Source organism: Anastrepha obliqua, chromosome 2 (genome assembly GCF_027943255.1).
Source record: "Anastrepha obliqua isolate idAnaObli1 chromosome 2, idAnaObli1_1.0, whole genome shotgun sequence".
Taxonomy (NCBI): Eukaryota; Metazoa; Arthropoda; class Insecta; order Diptera; family Tephritidae; genus Anastrepha; species Anastrepha obliqua.
The window spans coordinates 130,331,503-130,350,724 of NC_072893.1; the positions used below are offsets into that span (position 1 = coordinate 130,331,503).

Consider the following 19,222-nt stretch of genomic DNA (forward strand, 5'->3'; position numbering starts at 1 on the left):
TTGGTAAGCCATCGGTATTGTTCATTCATTCAATAACGCATGGAAAAACGAAGAATATTGTATACCAAAGAGCATTACAATAAAAAAAGTAATAAAATAAATCACATCAAACGTTTTTTAATTGCTACTACTATTCAAAACTTCTTTCATTACTATTTATGCGCGAGAATTTTTATAAAAAACACACAGTATTTTTCGGCTTAATTTAATTAATTAATCTAGATTTTTTTAAAGACGACCAACGGATCGGGCGGGTTTTCGCTATTGCCTTATAAAATGCGTCGCGCAAGAAAAACCTATTATAGATTGATACAGTTAATGATGACGCCAAGATCTTTAGAATGAACAACTGGAGGATGTTTGCAACGGAACAATAAGTTATTAAGTTATAAGTTATGAAGTTATTGACCTGTTCAACCCGGACCGTCACGCCAACAATGATGATAATGAATGTTGGCTCAAGCTCCTAAAAAAATGTTGACCGTTTTGAGTTTGGTAAAGCTAGTTGTGTGTTTTCAGCGCGTTGCAAAATGAAGAAAACAATATAAAATTTGATACAGTTTTCAGCAGCACTATGATAACTAGTGCAAGCTCAGAGGAGGCGTCTAAAAAAGATGTCGCTCTTATAAACGCAATGCTCCATTGAAGGCAGTGGCAAAGCGGGGGTGCTAACTAGTCTGTTCTAGCCTAAGGGACGAAGATGGCATACGTTGAACGGCACCTAATTATTAGTAACTTAAATCCCATAAAAGTTGAATGCACCAAAAGAAATCCTTAAAGGTTTCACAAATTTAAGGCTGCTCTGATATTTTTTTTCCTTGTTCACTCCTCTCGGGAGCATAGGGCCTCGACAAGACTCTTCCACTCTGAAATACGATTACCTTATTTGCTAAAATAAATAACCGATACTCAGCCTACGAATTCGGTGTAGAAAATATTGCAAAACCATTAAATTCAAGCTCTTATGCCCTCGAACTTGTTTTATTTGTAAGAGGATTTTCTGCTTTCTTCACTTTTATCTTCTTCTCTTTCCTCTTTTCTCCGCTACATAATCGAAGTAATTTTTCAAATACGGCTTGCCATTGATTGCCTATTATAGCATTGATTGCCGAAATATTTAGTCGAAGGTGCGGAAGTGGATAGCCAGTAAACAAGTATTACCGCTGCGGATGGTTTATCAGCAAACGAAATCAAACAGCACACACGTACACATGTACGTATATATGCAGGCATGAAATATGAGCTTTGGTAAGAGCCACCTGAGGAATAGAGAATCATTGAGCTCAAGGACACTACTGTGACGTTCATGTTTCGATCCGAAATGTTTAGAGTCTTTAATGCTTTATCTCATTTCTTATCAATCCCTTAACACCACCACTTCTTTATTGGCTAAAAGCGAAAGAAAAATTGTTATTTTTTATGAACATAATTACTTGATGTACGAAATGCTCATCACCTAGTAAACGACCGCTTTTCCCAAACGTATTGCATACCTGAGTGAACTTCAATAGCTGTCATCGTTAGCTGCCACAGCCGTAACGTGTTTAGCCTAACAATTACACTTCGGTAATATTCTTGTTGTTTTATATTTTCCCTTGCTGTCAGCGTGTGAAATGGGTGGCAAATTAAATCTATATGAATAAAAAAACCTTTAGTGTGCTTGAGGTATTACATCTTTGGCGTCTACTTGCTGAACTGATGTGCAGACTCCCGAAAGTATGCTTTAAATTGCTGCAAAGGAATGGCAGTGATTAGTGATTTTTATTGTTACTAAAATGCTTTAGTTAGAGGCGATTTTGTATTCACATTGATTACTCAGGCTGTCAGACAATTAGCATGTTGCGTATACGCCCCAGGGTGTTGGAAAAGTGTTTTTGTGATTTGAAATAAGTACAAATATGTAAGGGAATGAATTCTGCAATATTTGTGTTTAAAGTTTAAATAAATTTACTATTAAATTTTCAACTAAATATTTTATAAAAAGTTGTTTGGGTATTTTTGGTCTATTATTACAAAATATAAATTTAGTTAGAACATTTTAGTTATAGAATTTTATACATAAAATGAGCTGCATACTCAGTTTTATTACAAATTTCCTTCAAAAGTTTGTTATAAAGTACAAATCCACTTAGACGTTGTATGCCTATGAAACCGGAATTCACACACAGAAGCTTTTTGAATATATGAATTTTTGAATAGAACTATTCGCTTTTTAGGTATTGACTTCAAACTTGAATATGCGACATGACTGTTTTGTAGTTCTTAAAATTGCTCGAGCTTCTAAAATCAGTTGAAGATGTCATCAATAAGTATAAACTGTTGACACTGAAGTTGAAGCACGCAGAATATCAAAAGAAGCAATACAAAGTAAATTTCATTGGTAGTAATGCATCAGTAACCACAGAGGGCATGTCAGGTAAATTATAGGCTGTTTAGCAACTCCTGACGTGGGCTATTCACTAGACAATAATTCCTCCTAATTCCTATTTCGTTTCATTAATGGAGTGCGCAAATGCAAATCAGCACCTCGTTTCTTATGAAATTATGGAACACAAGAGTTGTTTGAGGTTTGTTTTGCTTCTAAAGGTGAAAATTGTTTTGAGAAAGCATCTATGAATAGCCTGATAATTCAGAAAAGCGTGCATCTAATAATTATTAGAAATTTTATATTTTCAAATTGTTTTTATTTTAGACGAAAAACTTCAAGTTTCATAGGTATATAGATGATAATAGCTCAGCTAAGTGTAACCCATACAATTTTGAACTTTTTAAGCTGAGCTTCCTTTTCAATTTGTGCATTCTCGACTTTTTCAACTGATTTTGAGTTGCAGTCAAAGCCATTCAAATGGCAAACAAGTCTTATGATAAGCTGTTTAATGACAGAAGTTCATTCGCCACTAATGGACCATTGTTAATGTCAAAATAACATTGCGCAGCGCTATGGTTTGATAAATACAGGAAACTATTTCCAACGCAGCAAAAAAGATAATTGAGAAAATTAAAAATTACTCATCGCCAAATGCATTCATCTTTGCATAACGAGACATAGTTCATAATCTTAACCTCAACCTTATCTGAACTTTCTCCTAACCTACAACATTAGCCTTTAGCGTTATTTTGCTCATTATCTTAACTGAATTCTACTTTAACCATCCGTTAACCTACGTTTTACGTTACTTTTAACTTAATCCTAAATTTGCGTTAAGCCATCCTAACCTTTACATAACGTTACTTCTTGTTCATAATCTTAAGCTAACCCCACTTTAACTTTAGGTTAACCTACCTTTAATGTTACGTTCAACTTAATCTTAACTTTTCCGTAAGCCATCCTAGCCTACAACTTTAGCTTGTTCATAATCCTAACCTAACCCTTCTCTTAACTTTCGTCAGCTCACCTTTTCTGTTACCTTCCCCCACTTCCCGTTAACCTACTTTTAAGATTGTAGTCTTCTTTCTTAAGATTCTGCCATTCCCATGGCAGTCGGTTCTGCGTTACCAGAATGACTCGACCAAGGGCTGCCGCCCCAGTAAACTAGCCCTGTCTAGTGAACAGTTTATCATCATTACCTTCTACTTAATCTAAAATTGTCTTCCCCTTGCTTATTACCTTCACCAACTAATTTCAGCTTTAGCCTTCACGTAACGTTACACTAGCCTTACTTTCAAATTAACCTCAACTTATTTTAGTTAAAAGTTCAGCTTTGGCCTTAACCTCGTATTACCATTCCGCTTGATCACTAATCCTCAATTTACCTTTATCTTAGAATCAACCGCACTCTAAATCTTAACCTTCAACACAAATCTATTCTAAATTTATGCTTGTTCTTAACCTCAACTCTAACCACGAACTTGCACTCATATCATTGAACTCCATATCAATCTTAACTTCGATGCAGCAACACTTTGAATTTGAAATGCGTTCAAAAGTTCGAATTCAAGCTCATATAACTTCTAATTGTTCTAAAAGAGACATTAAAGAGCTTCTGCCATAAATAATTTCTATGCATCGACATCTGGAGCAAAAATATTTCGTAAGCGCATGTATCGTAATTTATGCGAGTATTAAAATACAATTGAAATGGATTCTTTTTCATTCAGACACTAACTCAATTTCAATTTCTTGTAGATATTGATATGTACATATGTGTATGTGTATGGAAGCACGTATGTGTTCGATTGCATACTCACAGTCCCTGCAGCAGACGTAGAGGGCAAAATGTATGCGCTCGCAACACAGACAGGCGATTACCGGCTAAGAATCTGCAAAGACAGAGATGGAAGGAAAGAAAAACAATTCAAGTAAAAAATTGCGTAAAAGAAAATATGTTTTACCAAGAACATAAAAAGGAATTTTCAAATGAAGATACAGGTAAGCAGCTTCGATGAGCACAAAACAGCAGGAAAAAGTTTTATTTTATAACAGATTATTGGAATGTGTTTAAACAATTAATATTAAAGGGGTATACATTTAAAATTTTTAAAGCGATATTGCACGTAAAAATACAGGTAATTTATATTTTTGTACAACTAAAAATTCGGAGTACTCGGAAGCAAGCAGCTAACTGCATATCCTACTTTATACCACCTATTAATAATATATCTACTCCTCTTTTGTTTACAATTCGTTTATTAAGTTTATTTATGCCACATTTCAGCAACTCTATTAAATTTATAAGTACAACACATAACGATTTGTTGGTTTCTACACTTTCCTCTTCGCATACGAGCATACACTGTGCAAATATTTTCACAAAACTTCCGGCAAATGTGAATGCTTGCATAGCATTTGCCGGATAGATATATGAACCCACGGCTGAATGGCGATAAAATACACGCATACGCACAAGCATATATTTAACTTGCCTCTAAGCGCCTCTAAAAGTAGTAACTCAAAATGATTTGAGGGGCAAAATTGCGCGCCATATGTTTTCGAAGCGCTGCCACCTGAAAGTGTCCTATAAAACCGAAATGTAGCACTTTGTATGCTGAACCGAATTATTTCCCTCCAATTCACTATTTCATACTTATCACCTTTCTCACGCTGTATGCTGCCAAATATGTAGAACTTAATAATAATTCAATTTTTTTCTTTTCATACTTACAAATGCAACAACCGCGGGAATGTAAACGAATTCCGTTCGATGTTCTCGATACGATTGTGCGCCAGTGATAAAGTGTGTAGCTTGGTGAGTAACGGAAACATGCCCGGATGTATATGATGAATGTGATTCTCGTTGAGGTAGCTGCAAGAGGAAAAAAACGCAAACGCCAGTTGAGTAAAATATTGTAATGCATGATTTACAGCGAGATTATTTGATGAAAAGCACAAAGTAGGGTAAATATTTGGCTACAGTAAGATTTTCTGCAAAAATTTATGGATGAAAAATATTCTTGTTGGACAAATTTTCAGCTTGTTGATGGCAATTTGGCGCATATATCTGAGAATATAGAAGATGGCGCAAAATCAATCACCCTATTGTAAGATTAATGCTTTTTGCAAATGGTGTCGTATGTCAGTCATATTTTAGAGGCGTGTGAGACATGGACAGGCAATAAAGCGCGTAATGGTGAAAATTTTTTTTCCATTCAGTAAAAAAGCTATTCAAAAACAAAATTGGATGATTAATTTGCTCCATTTATTCTAATCAAAAATTTAATAAAAAAAATTAATAAAAAATTTTATTTGACTGTAATAAATTGGAAAATTATACTTAATTATAAAAAATTAATTCAGCTTAAGAAAAAAGGCACAAAAAAGTTAATAAAACGAAATTTTCATTGGATGATTAATTTGCTCCATTTATTTTCATCAAAACTTTAATAAAAGAAAATTAATACAAAATTTTATTTGACTGTAATTAATTGGGAACTTATACTTAATTATAAAAAATTAATTCAGCTTAAGAAAACAGCACAAAAAGTGAATAAAATAAAATTTTAATTTCACGTCAACTTGCCTCAATTTCAAACCTTTGCTAAATAAGTGAGAAATTAAATTATATTTCCGCTTTAAGCCGTCTACCAGCGCCAAAGGGTTTATTAGAAATCTCTGTCTCACATGTTTTACTCCTCTTAAACGGTTAAATTAAATAAACAAATCCAAAGGATTTTGTGTCCACGTCGCTGCTCTCTTGCAATGCAAAAATAAATAAGTTCGAAAATTCTACAAATTTTATTGGAGTTTTACTCTTTATAATAACACTCACACAAGTTGCCGTTTTTAATAATGTACACGCAACTAAAAAATAAATTTCTCCTGCGCGTAAACTCAATTTATCTCTTCCTCAAATAAATGACTATTTTAAATTATGCATGAGCACAGGCGCCATTGTAACGTAACCGCCATGTTGGCTATTGACGTGCGCACAATGATTCCTATACTCGTATACCAGCTCGCGGCCTTCGCACATTAGGCATCACATTAGCACACAACACATTTAACAATCAATATTAAAATTTCTGTGCGTCATTTGTCGTAATTAAACGAAAATTAAGTCAACTTGGTATTTATATGTTGGCAAAGATTACTTCTATGAAGAGAAGACTATAGAGTGGAAAGGAGCTAAAAACGAATGTGAGAAAAAATATTTAAATAAATGGTTAGTCTTCGCCTTGTTGAAGCAATTAACGTTGCGAGCTCTTTTTATATTATTTATTGTTTTTCACGTGGCTTGCAAGTACTCCATACAGCTTTTTGCTTCTTCACTCATAAGTATCTACGAAGGGCGGTTGAAAAGTATGTGACATGAAGTTGACGGTCTTGAAAATAAGTATCAAATTATTTTTATTTCCCCATATAATCTCTTTTTTTAGTCTAATGCACTTCTATATCTTCCACAAAGTTTGTTTGTCCTAGATTTCCACACCTTCAGAATCATAAAAACCAGTGATCATCATCTTTCAGGCTGATTATAAAATGTGTTTGTTCTTCAAACGTGCATCTTCCAGCACAAGTTTTTCATCTCTTTCAACAATCTATCACCTTGTCACCTGAATTAGTCGGCCCAAGCGCTAATAGTCTTCTATTAACTTTCTATCTTGTTTGAATAGACTAAGCCGATTTTTTTTCTGACAAATAGTTCCCGCAAATAAAAATAAATAATTCCCGCAATAATGTGTTTAATGAGAAACTTAATCACTGCACGAAACTCAATTTGTTTTTCTCTTTCTTACCTTTCTATGTCGCGAATTTATTGACTAATTTACATGTGAGTCTTTTATAAACTGCATTTCTGCTTTGCGCAATTACTTCTTTGTTGCGCCTAGAAGTACAAATTAAGCATTCACCATCATATTAATCAATCAAAAGAAAATCCCATCACTAGAAGCTTACAAATTGCCACGCAAAATGCTTGTGTGTGTTTGTACAAGGACATATATGGATGCTTCAGAATATACTTGTATCAATAGCTGTCAGAAGGAGAATCCGCTTATCGTTTTATGTTGTTGTTTGTTTTTTGTTTGTTTTGCGAATTACGAAAGCAAAACAGCACGCCTACCAAATATGTTTGTATATGTACCTTAACTTCTAAATGTTTGGCGTGAAGGGCGTTTGAAAGGCGAAACGCGCCTAAAAGAGCTTGAGAAATTTTCGTGTACGCAGGAACTTAAAATTCTGCTTTAAGGCTACCCGGTGGTCTAGAATTTTCAAAAAACCGATTTTTTTCGATATTTCGAAAGTATAGTATCTTAGGAATATACTGTGCAATCTTCATGCGGAAATTTCCAATATTATAGCTTCTACAGCCCGTTGTACCTTAAACTTTGAACTCATTTATCTCGAAACGACTTTTTTCGGCACGGCGGGGATGAAAACAAAAAAATTATTCAACCGAATCTCTTGAAATTTGGATATGTTGTTCACAACATGTATCGCTATCGTCGGAACTAGAATCATAATTTTATTTAAATAATTTCCTATTTTTAAACTAAAAAACTAGTGAAAAACCCCCGATTTTACGAACTTTTTTTCAAGAGTGCGCCATTTTGTCAATTTTTCATTTTTTCGATTTGTTCTAGTTCCGACCATAACTGCACTCTTTCTGATTAAGAATCTTCTAGAATTTTGTGTTTCAGATCAGCAGAAGTCTCGAAATCATCTACGCCGTCCAGGTTCGATTTTTCGAGAGGGTCATCTTCAGCGGCATTTTTACAATAATAAATATTGTTTCAAAAGTAAAAAAAAATAAGTCCGAAAAGTTGAAACATCGTTTTTTAAATTTTTAATGGCAAAAAAAATCGTGAAAATAGGTGAAGTTTTCGTGCTCTAGACCACCGGGTACCCTTAATACTTTGAATGTACACATACATATGTACATACGTGTTAAAGCGAAACTCTAAAAACCAAAAATGTACACTCTTATTTGATAACTCATAAAACTTTAGAGGTATTGGGGATTTCAAATCATTACGGCTGAAGCTGATCAATTTTTCGACAGGATTCAAGAATCCTTTTTGTATTACAAATACGAATTGGTAGTAAAAAGTTTAAAGCGCTTTCAATAGTAGAGCATTTTGTATATGATATTTTTTATATAAAATGTAAACAAATTGAAGTGAAAAGAAATTATAATTTTTCAACTAAATATGTATGTGGGTTACATTTTTTAAAGATTTGTGCGCAGAGTTGCCATTTTTTAATGCAGTTTAGTTATTCCAAATAGAGTTTAATTATTCCCAGAGCCCGTTTTGACACTCCCTTCTGCAGTCATCTAAGCCACGGTTAGGAAATGGGTTACTACAACCCACAAGCGAGCTTGGCAGGCTGAGAGAGGGTGCAGATGGACTAAACTGATGTTACCAGTCATGTCCGATGGACTGTCGCAAATCCTCCTGTCATTAAGCAGAAGGGAGTGCAGACGGCTGGTTGGACTGATGACGGGCCACTTTCTGTGGGCGAAGCACATGGAAAAGGTAGGCATCTCAGACAGTGTACTCTGACCAGCTTGTGAAGAGAAGGATAAGATGGTGGACCACTTCCTGTGCGTCTGCCCCGCCTTCGCTTGTGAAGAGGCGACCACCTTGATTCATTGGCACCACAAGATCTACTCAGATTTCTTCGGAGATCGGGTAGACTTAAAGAAAATTAAAAGGGCATCCGAGTTTAGTACAAGGGGCTTAATTAATGTCTGAGTGCTGCACTTGCTAGTTGTCCTGACAAAAAAAAAATATTCCAAATAAAATATTTAAAGAAATAAATATTCCAATAATAGTAATAATCAAAACCAAAATCCTCACAAATTAATTAATAAAACATTTAACGGTTATATTTATTATTAGGGTTGCCATATGCATTTCTATTTGAAAAATACTTGTTATCAGTCGTTAAGAGCAATTCTTTCATTATTCTTCACACCTATTCTGCATTATTTCAGATTTCATTTTTAGAGTTGCCGCTGATGAATTGCAGTATCCTCAAACTTCCAACTAATATAATAAAAAAATATTATAATAGCAATTAAATTTTTCATTGTTGCAATAAAGATTAATTCAAAATCCAGTTTTTCAGTTTTTTCTGAATAGAGTTACCATATAATTTTTTAAGCAAATTTACAAAAGTTGTATACCACAGCGTTCATTGAAAAATTAAAATTCACTTAGAGTCTGATAGTTTGTTGCGCAAACCTTAGGCACGCATATTTCAATTTTTGGATTGAAAAATATTTTTTGACGTTTTTATTTTAAAGTTCTTTAATCAAAGATAATTCAAACTATTCTAACGTCTCCCAAATGTTTAGTTTTCGTATTTTATTTTGTGAGGAACTCAAAGGCGGTTTAATAATGAACAAGAAAATAAATTATTGCACCGCATCTTCAGCAGGTCTTCACTGCTCTTGGTCGACTAAAATTTTTTTGATTTCTGAGAAATACTTTAATTTCGGGTTCTTTGTACTTAGAAATCTAAAAACTAGATGTGATATGCCAAGCCATATGAATTTCCTGTTCAGAAATATTTTTCGTAGGAACTAATTTAATTTTGTGTATCCTCGAAAGTACATATTTTTTCAGCTTATAATTTCAAAACAGGTATTTTTTTTTTGTCCTAGAAAATGTTTTAATTTCATTTCATTTGTTAATTATTGTTCTTTTAATTTTTTTGTAGTTGAAATTTAAAATGACATAGCGTACATTGTATATATTTACGAAGATTTCAAAACAAATCGCCATGGATAACTTCAAGCTTCGCTAAGGATTTAACTAATCAATGACAATCACCGAAAATACATGGAAATTCACTTATTAATAAGTTGAAACATCCGTGAGTGCACTGGCAAAACCCACTTAGAAATTCCTTTCTGAACGTAAGTGCCTATGAAGGCATATGGAATGAGTACCGAAATACGCAAATCTGATTTTGGTCGATAGGACAGAGAATTAAGTTTGTTGCGCGCTGCTTTCAAGTATTCATATAGCAAACGAATAATTACTAGGGAATGAAATGCTTGTTTAATATTTTAATATTATTTAATGGGTTTTTCACTAAGAGCGCTTCAACTTTTGAACTTTTTTGAATAAAACATAAACGGTTTGACTTTTTTAACTAATTTTTTTTTTATTATCGAGTTTGAACATATACATTTAAGTATAAAATTCGATTTCTTTTGCATGACCACCGCGTGCACGTTTTACGAAGTCCAATCGTTGAACCCAATTTTCGACCACTCTTTTGCATAAATCGGCCGAAATTCCAGCAATTTCGCGTTCAATATTGGCTCTGAGCTCACAAATCGTCGCCGGCTTGTTACTGTAGACCAATCACTTCACATAACTCCAAAACGGGACGGCTTGTTAAATGGACCGTAAAACGGCCGTAATGCTCTTAAAGTAGCAGCAACAGAACGATTATTTTCATACAAAATTTGCACGATTTGCAATCGTTACTCAAGTGTGTAGCGTTCCATGATGAAATGTATACTAATGAAGTTTACAAATGACAAGCGAAAAATAAAAAATATTGCGTCGTTCGACCACCCTATCGGAAAAAAGTTAAAGCGCACCTATTGAATAACCCTATATTACGAACAATCAGAGCCAATCGGCTTCACCAGTATCACACTGCCTAAAGTTGGTTGTGTGCTTATATTTTAAGCCCTTTTATTTCTTTATTTTTACTTTTTATTAAACTCGCGAAATCTTTCACGTTTTTACTTATTTTTCAAACCCAATTACTTACAGCACTTCAAGGCTCTGCAGCGTCTCAAATACTTCTGCGTCAAAGATTTCAATTCGATTATTTCGAAGGTCTCTGCAAGTATACAACAACACAAAAACGAAACATTAAATGGTGTGACGCAGTCCAGTGGAGTTTAAGATTTACAAACAGCCGCTCTTATCGAGCGTGTAAACATATGGTTAAGTAACATATGCATACTAACTTTGGGCTATTTGTACGAGTACGAGCGCAGAAGGAGAGACGTAATTTATACAATTTATTTTTTATTTATTTTATTTTTATTTATAATTAAGTTTAGAAATAAATAAATGTTTACGTGTGTGAGTACCTGTACAAACATATAATAAATAAATTCTTTCTGAGCACTTATATATTTCTGAGTATTTGTACTGTTATGCGCACTTTCATTCATTCCTTGTAAATATTACTTGAGTAAGCATTTGAAGAACTCAAAAGCATTGCTTTGACAGGCAAATACTTTTGACGATGCCTTCAATGCTCTTTCCGTTCGTCTATGCAGCGAATATTTAAAGAAGAGTTGTTGTGAGTTGGAAAAAACAGTTTCGAAATGAAAGTGTTATTTACAGCAAGAAGAAGACAGAAATTGATGAAGTTTTATAATATAGAATTTTTTTATTTATTTTTTTTTTTTTTTTGGTTGCAGTATTAATTTCTTTAAAGAGAAGCAAGAAGTATTTTTCTTTTAATTAAAATACTTCCTTAAAGTAGCCGCAGATTACTTGGAACTGTGTGCGTTAACTGTAAAGAAATTCAGCACTATTTCTTTCTGGCTATACGGCTAAATTTATAGTTTACACAGGATGTGTCCTGACGGCAATTTCCGCCAACTGCACGTAATTCGTAAACTACTTTGCATTTTTGTATTTTTATTTTCGTGCCTCGTATTCACATTTCTTTTATTCCTATACTATTTATGAATATATTATATGTAGCCTATAATTAGCTTTCTATATAATTTTATGTTAATTAGACATTTACTTACAATTCCATCAAACCATCCAAATATTGAAAGTCATAGCTGTGGAGTTCTTCAATGTGATTTCCCGAGAGAATTCTGAAAGGAATTCAATTACAATAATTATAATTATGTCTCAGAATTTCCATAAAACATTTTGAAAATATTTTATATGCGATAAAATATTTTATATGTAAGAAAATTAACGCTTTGCAAACTGCACTTTAAATATGTTTATTTTATTTTCAATTATTTAATTATTTTCAATTACGTTTTTTTTTTGTCATACTTTTATTATTTTTAATTGTTTTGTTTTTTAAAATAATTTTTATTTTTTATTTTTTGTTTTGTTAATTTTTAATTGTCCCAAAAATGTGTCTAAGTGAGCCTCTCTTTAAAATCTTAATCACCCTAGCCATACTTTACTTCAAGAAAACTTCGGTGAGCCGAAGAAAGATTTTTATTTTAATTTTTTTCTTGTTCATTTTTCCTCTTGCTTATTTAAGTTTATCAACGTAAAAGTGAGTTCGGTTCAAAACTTATTAACCAACTTGAATGGAGTAAAACAAAAACGGATATTCGAAATTTAGCTAACAATGCCAAACTAGCGTTGATTTCTGGCACACCAACGCTGAAAACAACGACAAAGAATTGCAGCAAACTTTCATCCGCCAAAATGCACGCCTTTTCAGTTTAGTGCAGATAAATTCAACTGTTCATCAACTTTATGAACTGAATGCCACTACAACTGCCTGCCAAAAAATGGTAAGCAGGGCAGAATGCGCACACATAACTGGCAGCCACTAACCAACAAACGCCTTCAACAGTGGTTGCTGCCAGCTGAGGCAATTCATTCCCTTTGCCTACACCAATTTTGCGCATAAAGAGTCACAGCTTTCTCGAAATTAGGTTACTGAGCTGCATACAAAAGCTTTTGTAAAATCAACAACACTAACAACAAAGCAGAACTTTCAGCTATTCATCTGAGACGACCAGGAAATAACCACAATGACAAGCCATTATAATTATGATTTAGGCAAATTGCGAAGCTTTTGTGAAGGAATCTGTAATGTGAAGGATGCCATTTTGCCGCCCCCAACGCACTCACGCACGCACACAAAATAATGGCACTTGCAGTTGTTCGTTGTAGTGACAGTGTTTGTCACTTTTTGATATTTTATATAACAATTTTATTTAGTACATAATTAGTAGTTTTGTTCGCGAACCTCATAAAAGTTGTACGGAAACGAATGTGTGCACCGGTGCGCATGAGTGACATGCATTCAATTTGCATGGCAAAGTAACAAAAATTAGAAACGGGCGTAAATTACTTCAGAAAGTAATAAGGGGCTGCTTATTAATATGTACCAACAGTTCTTTCATTAAATTTTTTAATTTATTTTTCTACATATTAGTTAAAAACAAGTGAAAAGTTATTAGTTACAAAAATTCACATGAGCTATGCTAGTAAAAGTGACATTACATGGCCCCAAAGGAGCAAAACTTTTATTAACTTTTCTAGCTGTGAGGCTGAAGTTTATCATTAGTGAGTATATTAAAATCTGAATGATTTCTTGCTTTATTAATGCTACGCATGCACGGGAGAGGATGGGAATACAGAAATGTTCACAGAATTTAAATAAAGAGCAACTCCACGTCCAGCGACCCTAGTATTTTTGACATTGTCGTAAATTTATATGGAAATTTGGTTTATTAGTAAATCAGAGTATAATAAAAAACAAACTGAACGATTTTTGGAAACATATTAAAAATGTTGAGATTCACGTTGAAAATTTTGGTATAGAGTTTTTATAGTGAAAACTGCGATTCCTGATAACATTTTGAACATTTTTTGATTTGTTTTTCAGTTTTGTTAAAATCAAATGTAAGTTTTAGAAACAAATTGGGAATTTTTAAAATATAAATTTTTTGTTTAAAATTTTGGAAATTTTTCTTTATATTTCGTTCTTAGTTTTTCATAAATTTTCAGAAAAATTGCATAAAATGCCAATGAGAAAATTTAATTTTTCATAAAACAAAATTGGGAATTTTTGAAAAAATTAATTTAGAATTTTTAAAAAAATTAAATTTTTGTTTGAAATTTTAGAATTTTTTTTTTTAAGATTTTCCTACTTATTTTTTCATACATTTTCAGAAAAATTACATACAATACCAATGATAAAATTTAATTTTTCAAAAACAAATTGGGAATTTTTGAAAAAATTAATTTTTTTGTTTAAAATGTATACCTTCTTTTCTGTAATATTTTCCTTCATTATTAATTTCCAGATAAATTTATGACAATATAGAAATACTGGGATCAGTTAACATGGAATGGCTCTATACCGAAGTACATACTTATATAATATAATATATTATATAACGATGAGGCGCGTTGCAAGCTAAGCATCGTTGGGTACATATATTTATGAAAAACGCTGCTTCTCAAAAATAACTGGAACTTTCAGTTATAGCTAGTTTTTGTACCAGAAATTAAATGTTCAATAGGGGCGAGAATCTATTTAGGTCCATGCCCAGTGTGCGGAAGTCTTTGCCTACTTGGAGGCTAGCAAAATTTTTTTAGAAGCGAAACCTTTTGGGGGTAGTATTCGAAGAGCAAATCATAGTTTCTGATTAAGGGTGCCGACACATCATAAAATTCATGGCGAAAAATAGCTGACGAGCCGGCCTGTAACAACTCAATTGTGGCATAGATTTGCCGCATACATCCGATACTAATAAGTCATAAGACCCACTAACGAGAGGAAATTTATGTGCCTTAGAAACAACATCGACCTGCTCCAAACTACCTGTGACAGTGCTTCCGTCCAGAGCTCGCTAAGCTGGCTGGACGCTCATATTTTCAGGCAACCCTTTTCAAGAGCAAATACCCCATTTACTATTCATTTTAATTCACACACTACATATTTTATTTATTTAAATTCAAAAGTGTTACACACCCAATGTATGTTATTACTTTTATAATAATTTACTTAATGCTAATCCTGCATATAAGCTATGCGCTAACAAAGCTATAAAATACAAGCATACAAGAAGAGCTACACTTCGTACCTTAAAGCAAAGCATTGAAATGGAAATAGCAATAAAATGCAAATATTAGAAATACTTTTATGGACTAGAATACAAGCAATCACATCTTAACTGCTATGGCAAGTCTGTGGCTGGCATTTATGACTACAAGAATATGTTGCTTGAACGAGGCATTACTAGCAGCGCTGAATGTGTGCGAAAATGTCAATGTAGCAGGAGCTTTAAAATTGAAGTATCACAAATGGAGTGCATAAAAGACCAGATACTCGACATGGGGTGGAGTAGTTGGACAATAAATATACATATATGTATATCACAGTCTGCAGAGATGAAGAAGAGTGGAGAAAAGGAGCATAGGAAGTCAAGTGATTTAGTTTTTAAATTAAAAATGTCGGACAAAAAGAGATTCCAGCAAGCCGCTATCACTCAAGTAAAGAATGAAATGATTTGTAATTGTTTTTTGTACACTTTTTGGATGGTCAAAACTTGTTAAAGTTGGGTGTAGTGTCTTGAAAACCGTAAATAAATATATTCTCCTTGTGTCAAGCAGTGGAAAAAAGAACTATTGCCAAATCATCACTCTTTTCCTCTACATTTCCACTCTTTGGCACTTAAATAAGTTAAAATTCCAACAACTTGTGTGGAATTCGATAATATTTATAGGGAAAAGTTACACCAACGAAAACCTTTCCGCTTCATTAGCTCACCTTCACACACTTTGAGTGCGCTCAAGCGTTGCACACGGCATATACGTAACTTCCGTTAATTAAAATTGCAATGCCTCAACAACAAAGCATAACAATAAATATTATGCAACCACAACATTTATACGACAACTCAACAAATACGGCAATATTGTCTGGTCAGATAAAAAGTGAAAAATCAAGCCACCGCTGCGTATACGCAACATTCAGTGCGAGTGTTGCGAGTGGCGTACATTTGATACGCAACCGCGAAAAGGCACGTATGTATACGCATATGTAAATATGTGTAAAAGAATGTCGCAAATGGCAAAGGAGCACATAATTTATACATACTATAATTACCAGCAGCCCACAGCGCGCGCCACGTACGTGGTATTGGGTTCGATAGGTAATGCGAAGTAGAAAAAAATGAAATAAAATAAAGCTAAAGTAAATGAAAAAGCACGGAAATGATAAATTATACCAGCACACACGATTTTACGGTTAGTTTAAGAACACTCTCTTGAAACGTGAGAGGCATCTGACTTAAAGAGTATGACTAATGAGGCAAGAAAGTGGTAAACAGAAATATAGCCTATTAATTATACAAATTCAGTGCACAAAAATATACATATGGAGTGGAAACCCGAACTCTAAAGAAGTGAAAAAAGATGGCAACTAGTAGAACGTTGTTCCTGCATCAACGAGAGTGTGAAGAAACAGGAAAAAGTTAAGACGAGGAATGTAATGTGAAACAAATGCTACTGTTTACTTTTATTTTAATGTAATTTTGTAAATGAATAAATAAACCCCTAATACTCGTACAAACATGCTAGCATATAATATAATTACCTAGTAAACATATGTACCTTTGTAAGCCTGCACCTTCATATAAGTTTAACCATACTGTGGCATTGGCGAAATAATGAAAGTAGGGACATTTTATGTGTATTTCGAAAATATGCGCTTGTAATTGCGTATAAGAAGTAGTTTTAGATAAATTTTAAATTGTATATAAAACAAATCCTACAAAAGTACATGATTAGTTAAGTTTTAGTAACATCTATGCAAACATATAAGCATTTTGTAGGAAAATTTTAGTACAAGGGGGTATCTAACTTTTTTTATAACTTATTTTGTGTGATGGGTATTTTTATTTTGACCTTTGAGTACTCCATTGCTTGTCTGTTTAAATGCTGTACTCGTCTAGTTCACAAGTGTCAAATATGATTGACGTCCGACGCCATTATTATAAATATACTTTAGGGTGATTAATTTTGCCACCTTGGGAATTTAAATACTTTTGATGAATGAATGTGATAATTTTCTTCGTTTACAAGGAATTTATATGTATTTTTGGTGCAAAAATTAATTTAAAAAATTCAAAAATTAAAATATTTTACGCAAGTGGGGGTACGAAACTTTATTTATTAAAAACTTATAAGCGCTCAATATTTAATCGAATGGGAAAATTACTCACTATACTTTTTAAACATAAAATATGTTAGAAAGTTAACTAAAACAGAACAAAAGTTTGAATTTCACAAGCGAATTCTTTCATAAAAAATTAAAATTAAGAAAAAAAATTAGTCAAACCCGTCAAATAAAGAAACATATTTCATTCACAAACAGAAATGTGTGTTTTGAAGAAAAACGATTTATTTTAATACAAAATTCTAACGATTGTAAACTGTAAAAAATACCAATTTCATGAAGGCCTTAAATTTTGTAACTTATTGAACGCCATCGACACACCCAACTAAATTTTGCGCACATGAAAGCTCCCACATTACTTCCCAGGCGCATTAATTGTTACTCATTAATGAGTCTACGAAAAGCAATAAAGCAATAAATTAAAATTTTTTCGCAATATCAGCCAATTTAGATGCTGTAAATGGAAAGAAATTACAGTAGTACTGAAATTCCAATAAATAATGTTACAGAAAATTGCCGTTCGACATTCGGAAAAGCACTTTAATATTTGCCGCTTAAAATTACAAGTCGTGACAAATAATTTAAAAGAGTTTTTCATTAAATTGGAAAGGGAAGATGTTCGCATCATAAAATAAAGAAGTGGTTTTTATTAAAATAATTCTTATTAGATATAAAGGGTGGTTAAGTTTTAAAGGCCGGTGTGGATCTTAAATAAAATACAATTTTTTTAGAAAATTATTGTAATTTCTCTTTATTGTGATAGTATTGGTATGGCTCAATTACGTGCGAAACAAAATATTGGCCAAATGGCCGCAGCGGTCTCGGCGATGGTCCAAATTTCTGATGACGCTAAGGCATAATTGACGTTCTATTCCATTAATGTACCGAATTATCTCATCCTTTAGCTCTTTAATTGTTGCTGGCTTAACGACGTACACATTTTCTTTCAAATAACCCCAAAGAAATAAGTCCAACGGTGTCAAATCACATGATCTTGGCGGCCAATTGACATCGCCGCGACGTGAGATTATTCGACCATCAAATTTTTCGCGCAAAAGAGCACAGTCCTGTTGAAATCACATATCGTCCACATCCATATCTTCCAATTCGGGCCATAAAAAGTTCGTTATCATCTCACGATAGCGAACACTATTTACAGTAACTGCCTGACCGGCCTCAGTTTGGATAAAATACGGCCCAATGATGCCGCCGGCCCATAAACCGTACCAAACAGTCAATCTTGGTGGGTGCATTGGTTTCTCGGCAATCACTCTTGGATTATCATTCGCCCAAATGTGGCAATTCTGCTTATTGACGAATCCACTGAGGTGAAAATGTGTCTTATCACTGAAGATAATTTTCTTCGAAAATTGGTCATTCACTGTTGCCATTTCCTGCCACCATTCTAACCATTGACGACGCTTGAAATAGTCAAAAGGCTTTAGTTCTTGAGTCAATTGCACCTTGTAAGCATGTAAATGCAATTTATATGCATAATGTTTATCACGACGAGCGTGAGAGGTGCAATTGTTGGGTACGACGACGAGTTGAGGTGGACGGCTCTTTAACCACACTATCGCGAACAGCAGCAATATTTTCTGCAGTACAAGCTGTACGAGCATGCACTGGTGTTTTCACATCTCCTACAGACCCGGTTTGCTCAAACTTTTGCACAATTTTTCCGATTGTACGCACATTTCACCGAAAAAATCACGAAGTGCGCGATATGCATTTTGATTTGAACGCCCGTTTTCATAATAAGCCTGAATAACTTTAACGCGTTGCTCGATTGTGTATATTTCCATGATTCAAATTGAGTTGATCTGTAATTGAAAAATGTCAAATGAAATATAAAAAAAACCTTAACATTTAGGTGTGGTTTACATTTAAGATCGGCCCTTAAAA

General features: G+C 33.5%; 1 protein-coding gene across 1 annotated transcript in view; it reads right to left on the reverse strand.

Moving 5' to 3' along the window:
- LOC129237843 (relaxin receptor 2) overlaps positions 1–19,222 on the reverse strand; it is a 53,772-nt gene that overhangs the window by 17,526 nt on the left and 17,024 nt on the right. Inside the window, exons 6-9 of the mRNA XM_054872796.1 lie at positions 12,177–12,248; positions 11,174–11,245; positions 5,103–5,243; positions 4,189–4,260 (exon numbers count right to left, since the gene is read on the reverse strand). Coding sequence (XP_054728771.1) covers positions 4,189–4,260; positions 5,103–5,243; positions 11,174–11,245; positions 12,177–12,248 — 357 coding nt within the window. The remainder of the gene's footprint in view (positions 1–4,188; positions 4,261–5,102; positions 5,244–11,173; positions 11,246–12,176; positions 12,249–19,222) is intronic.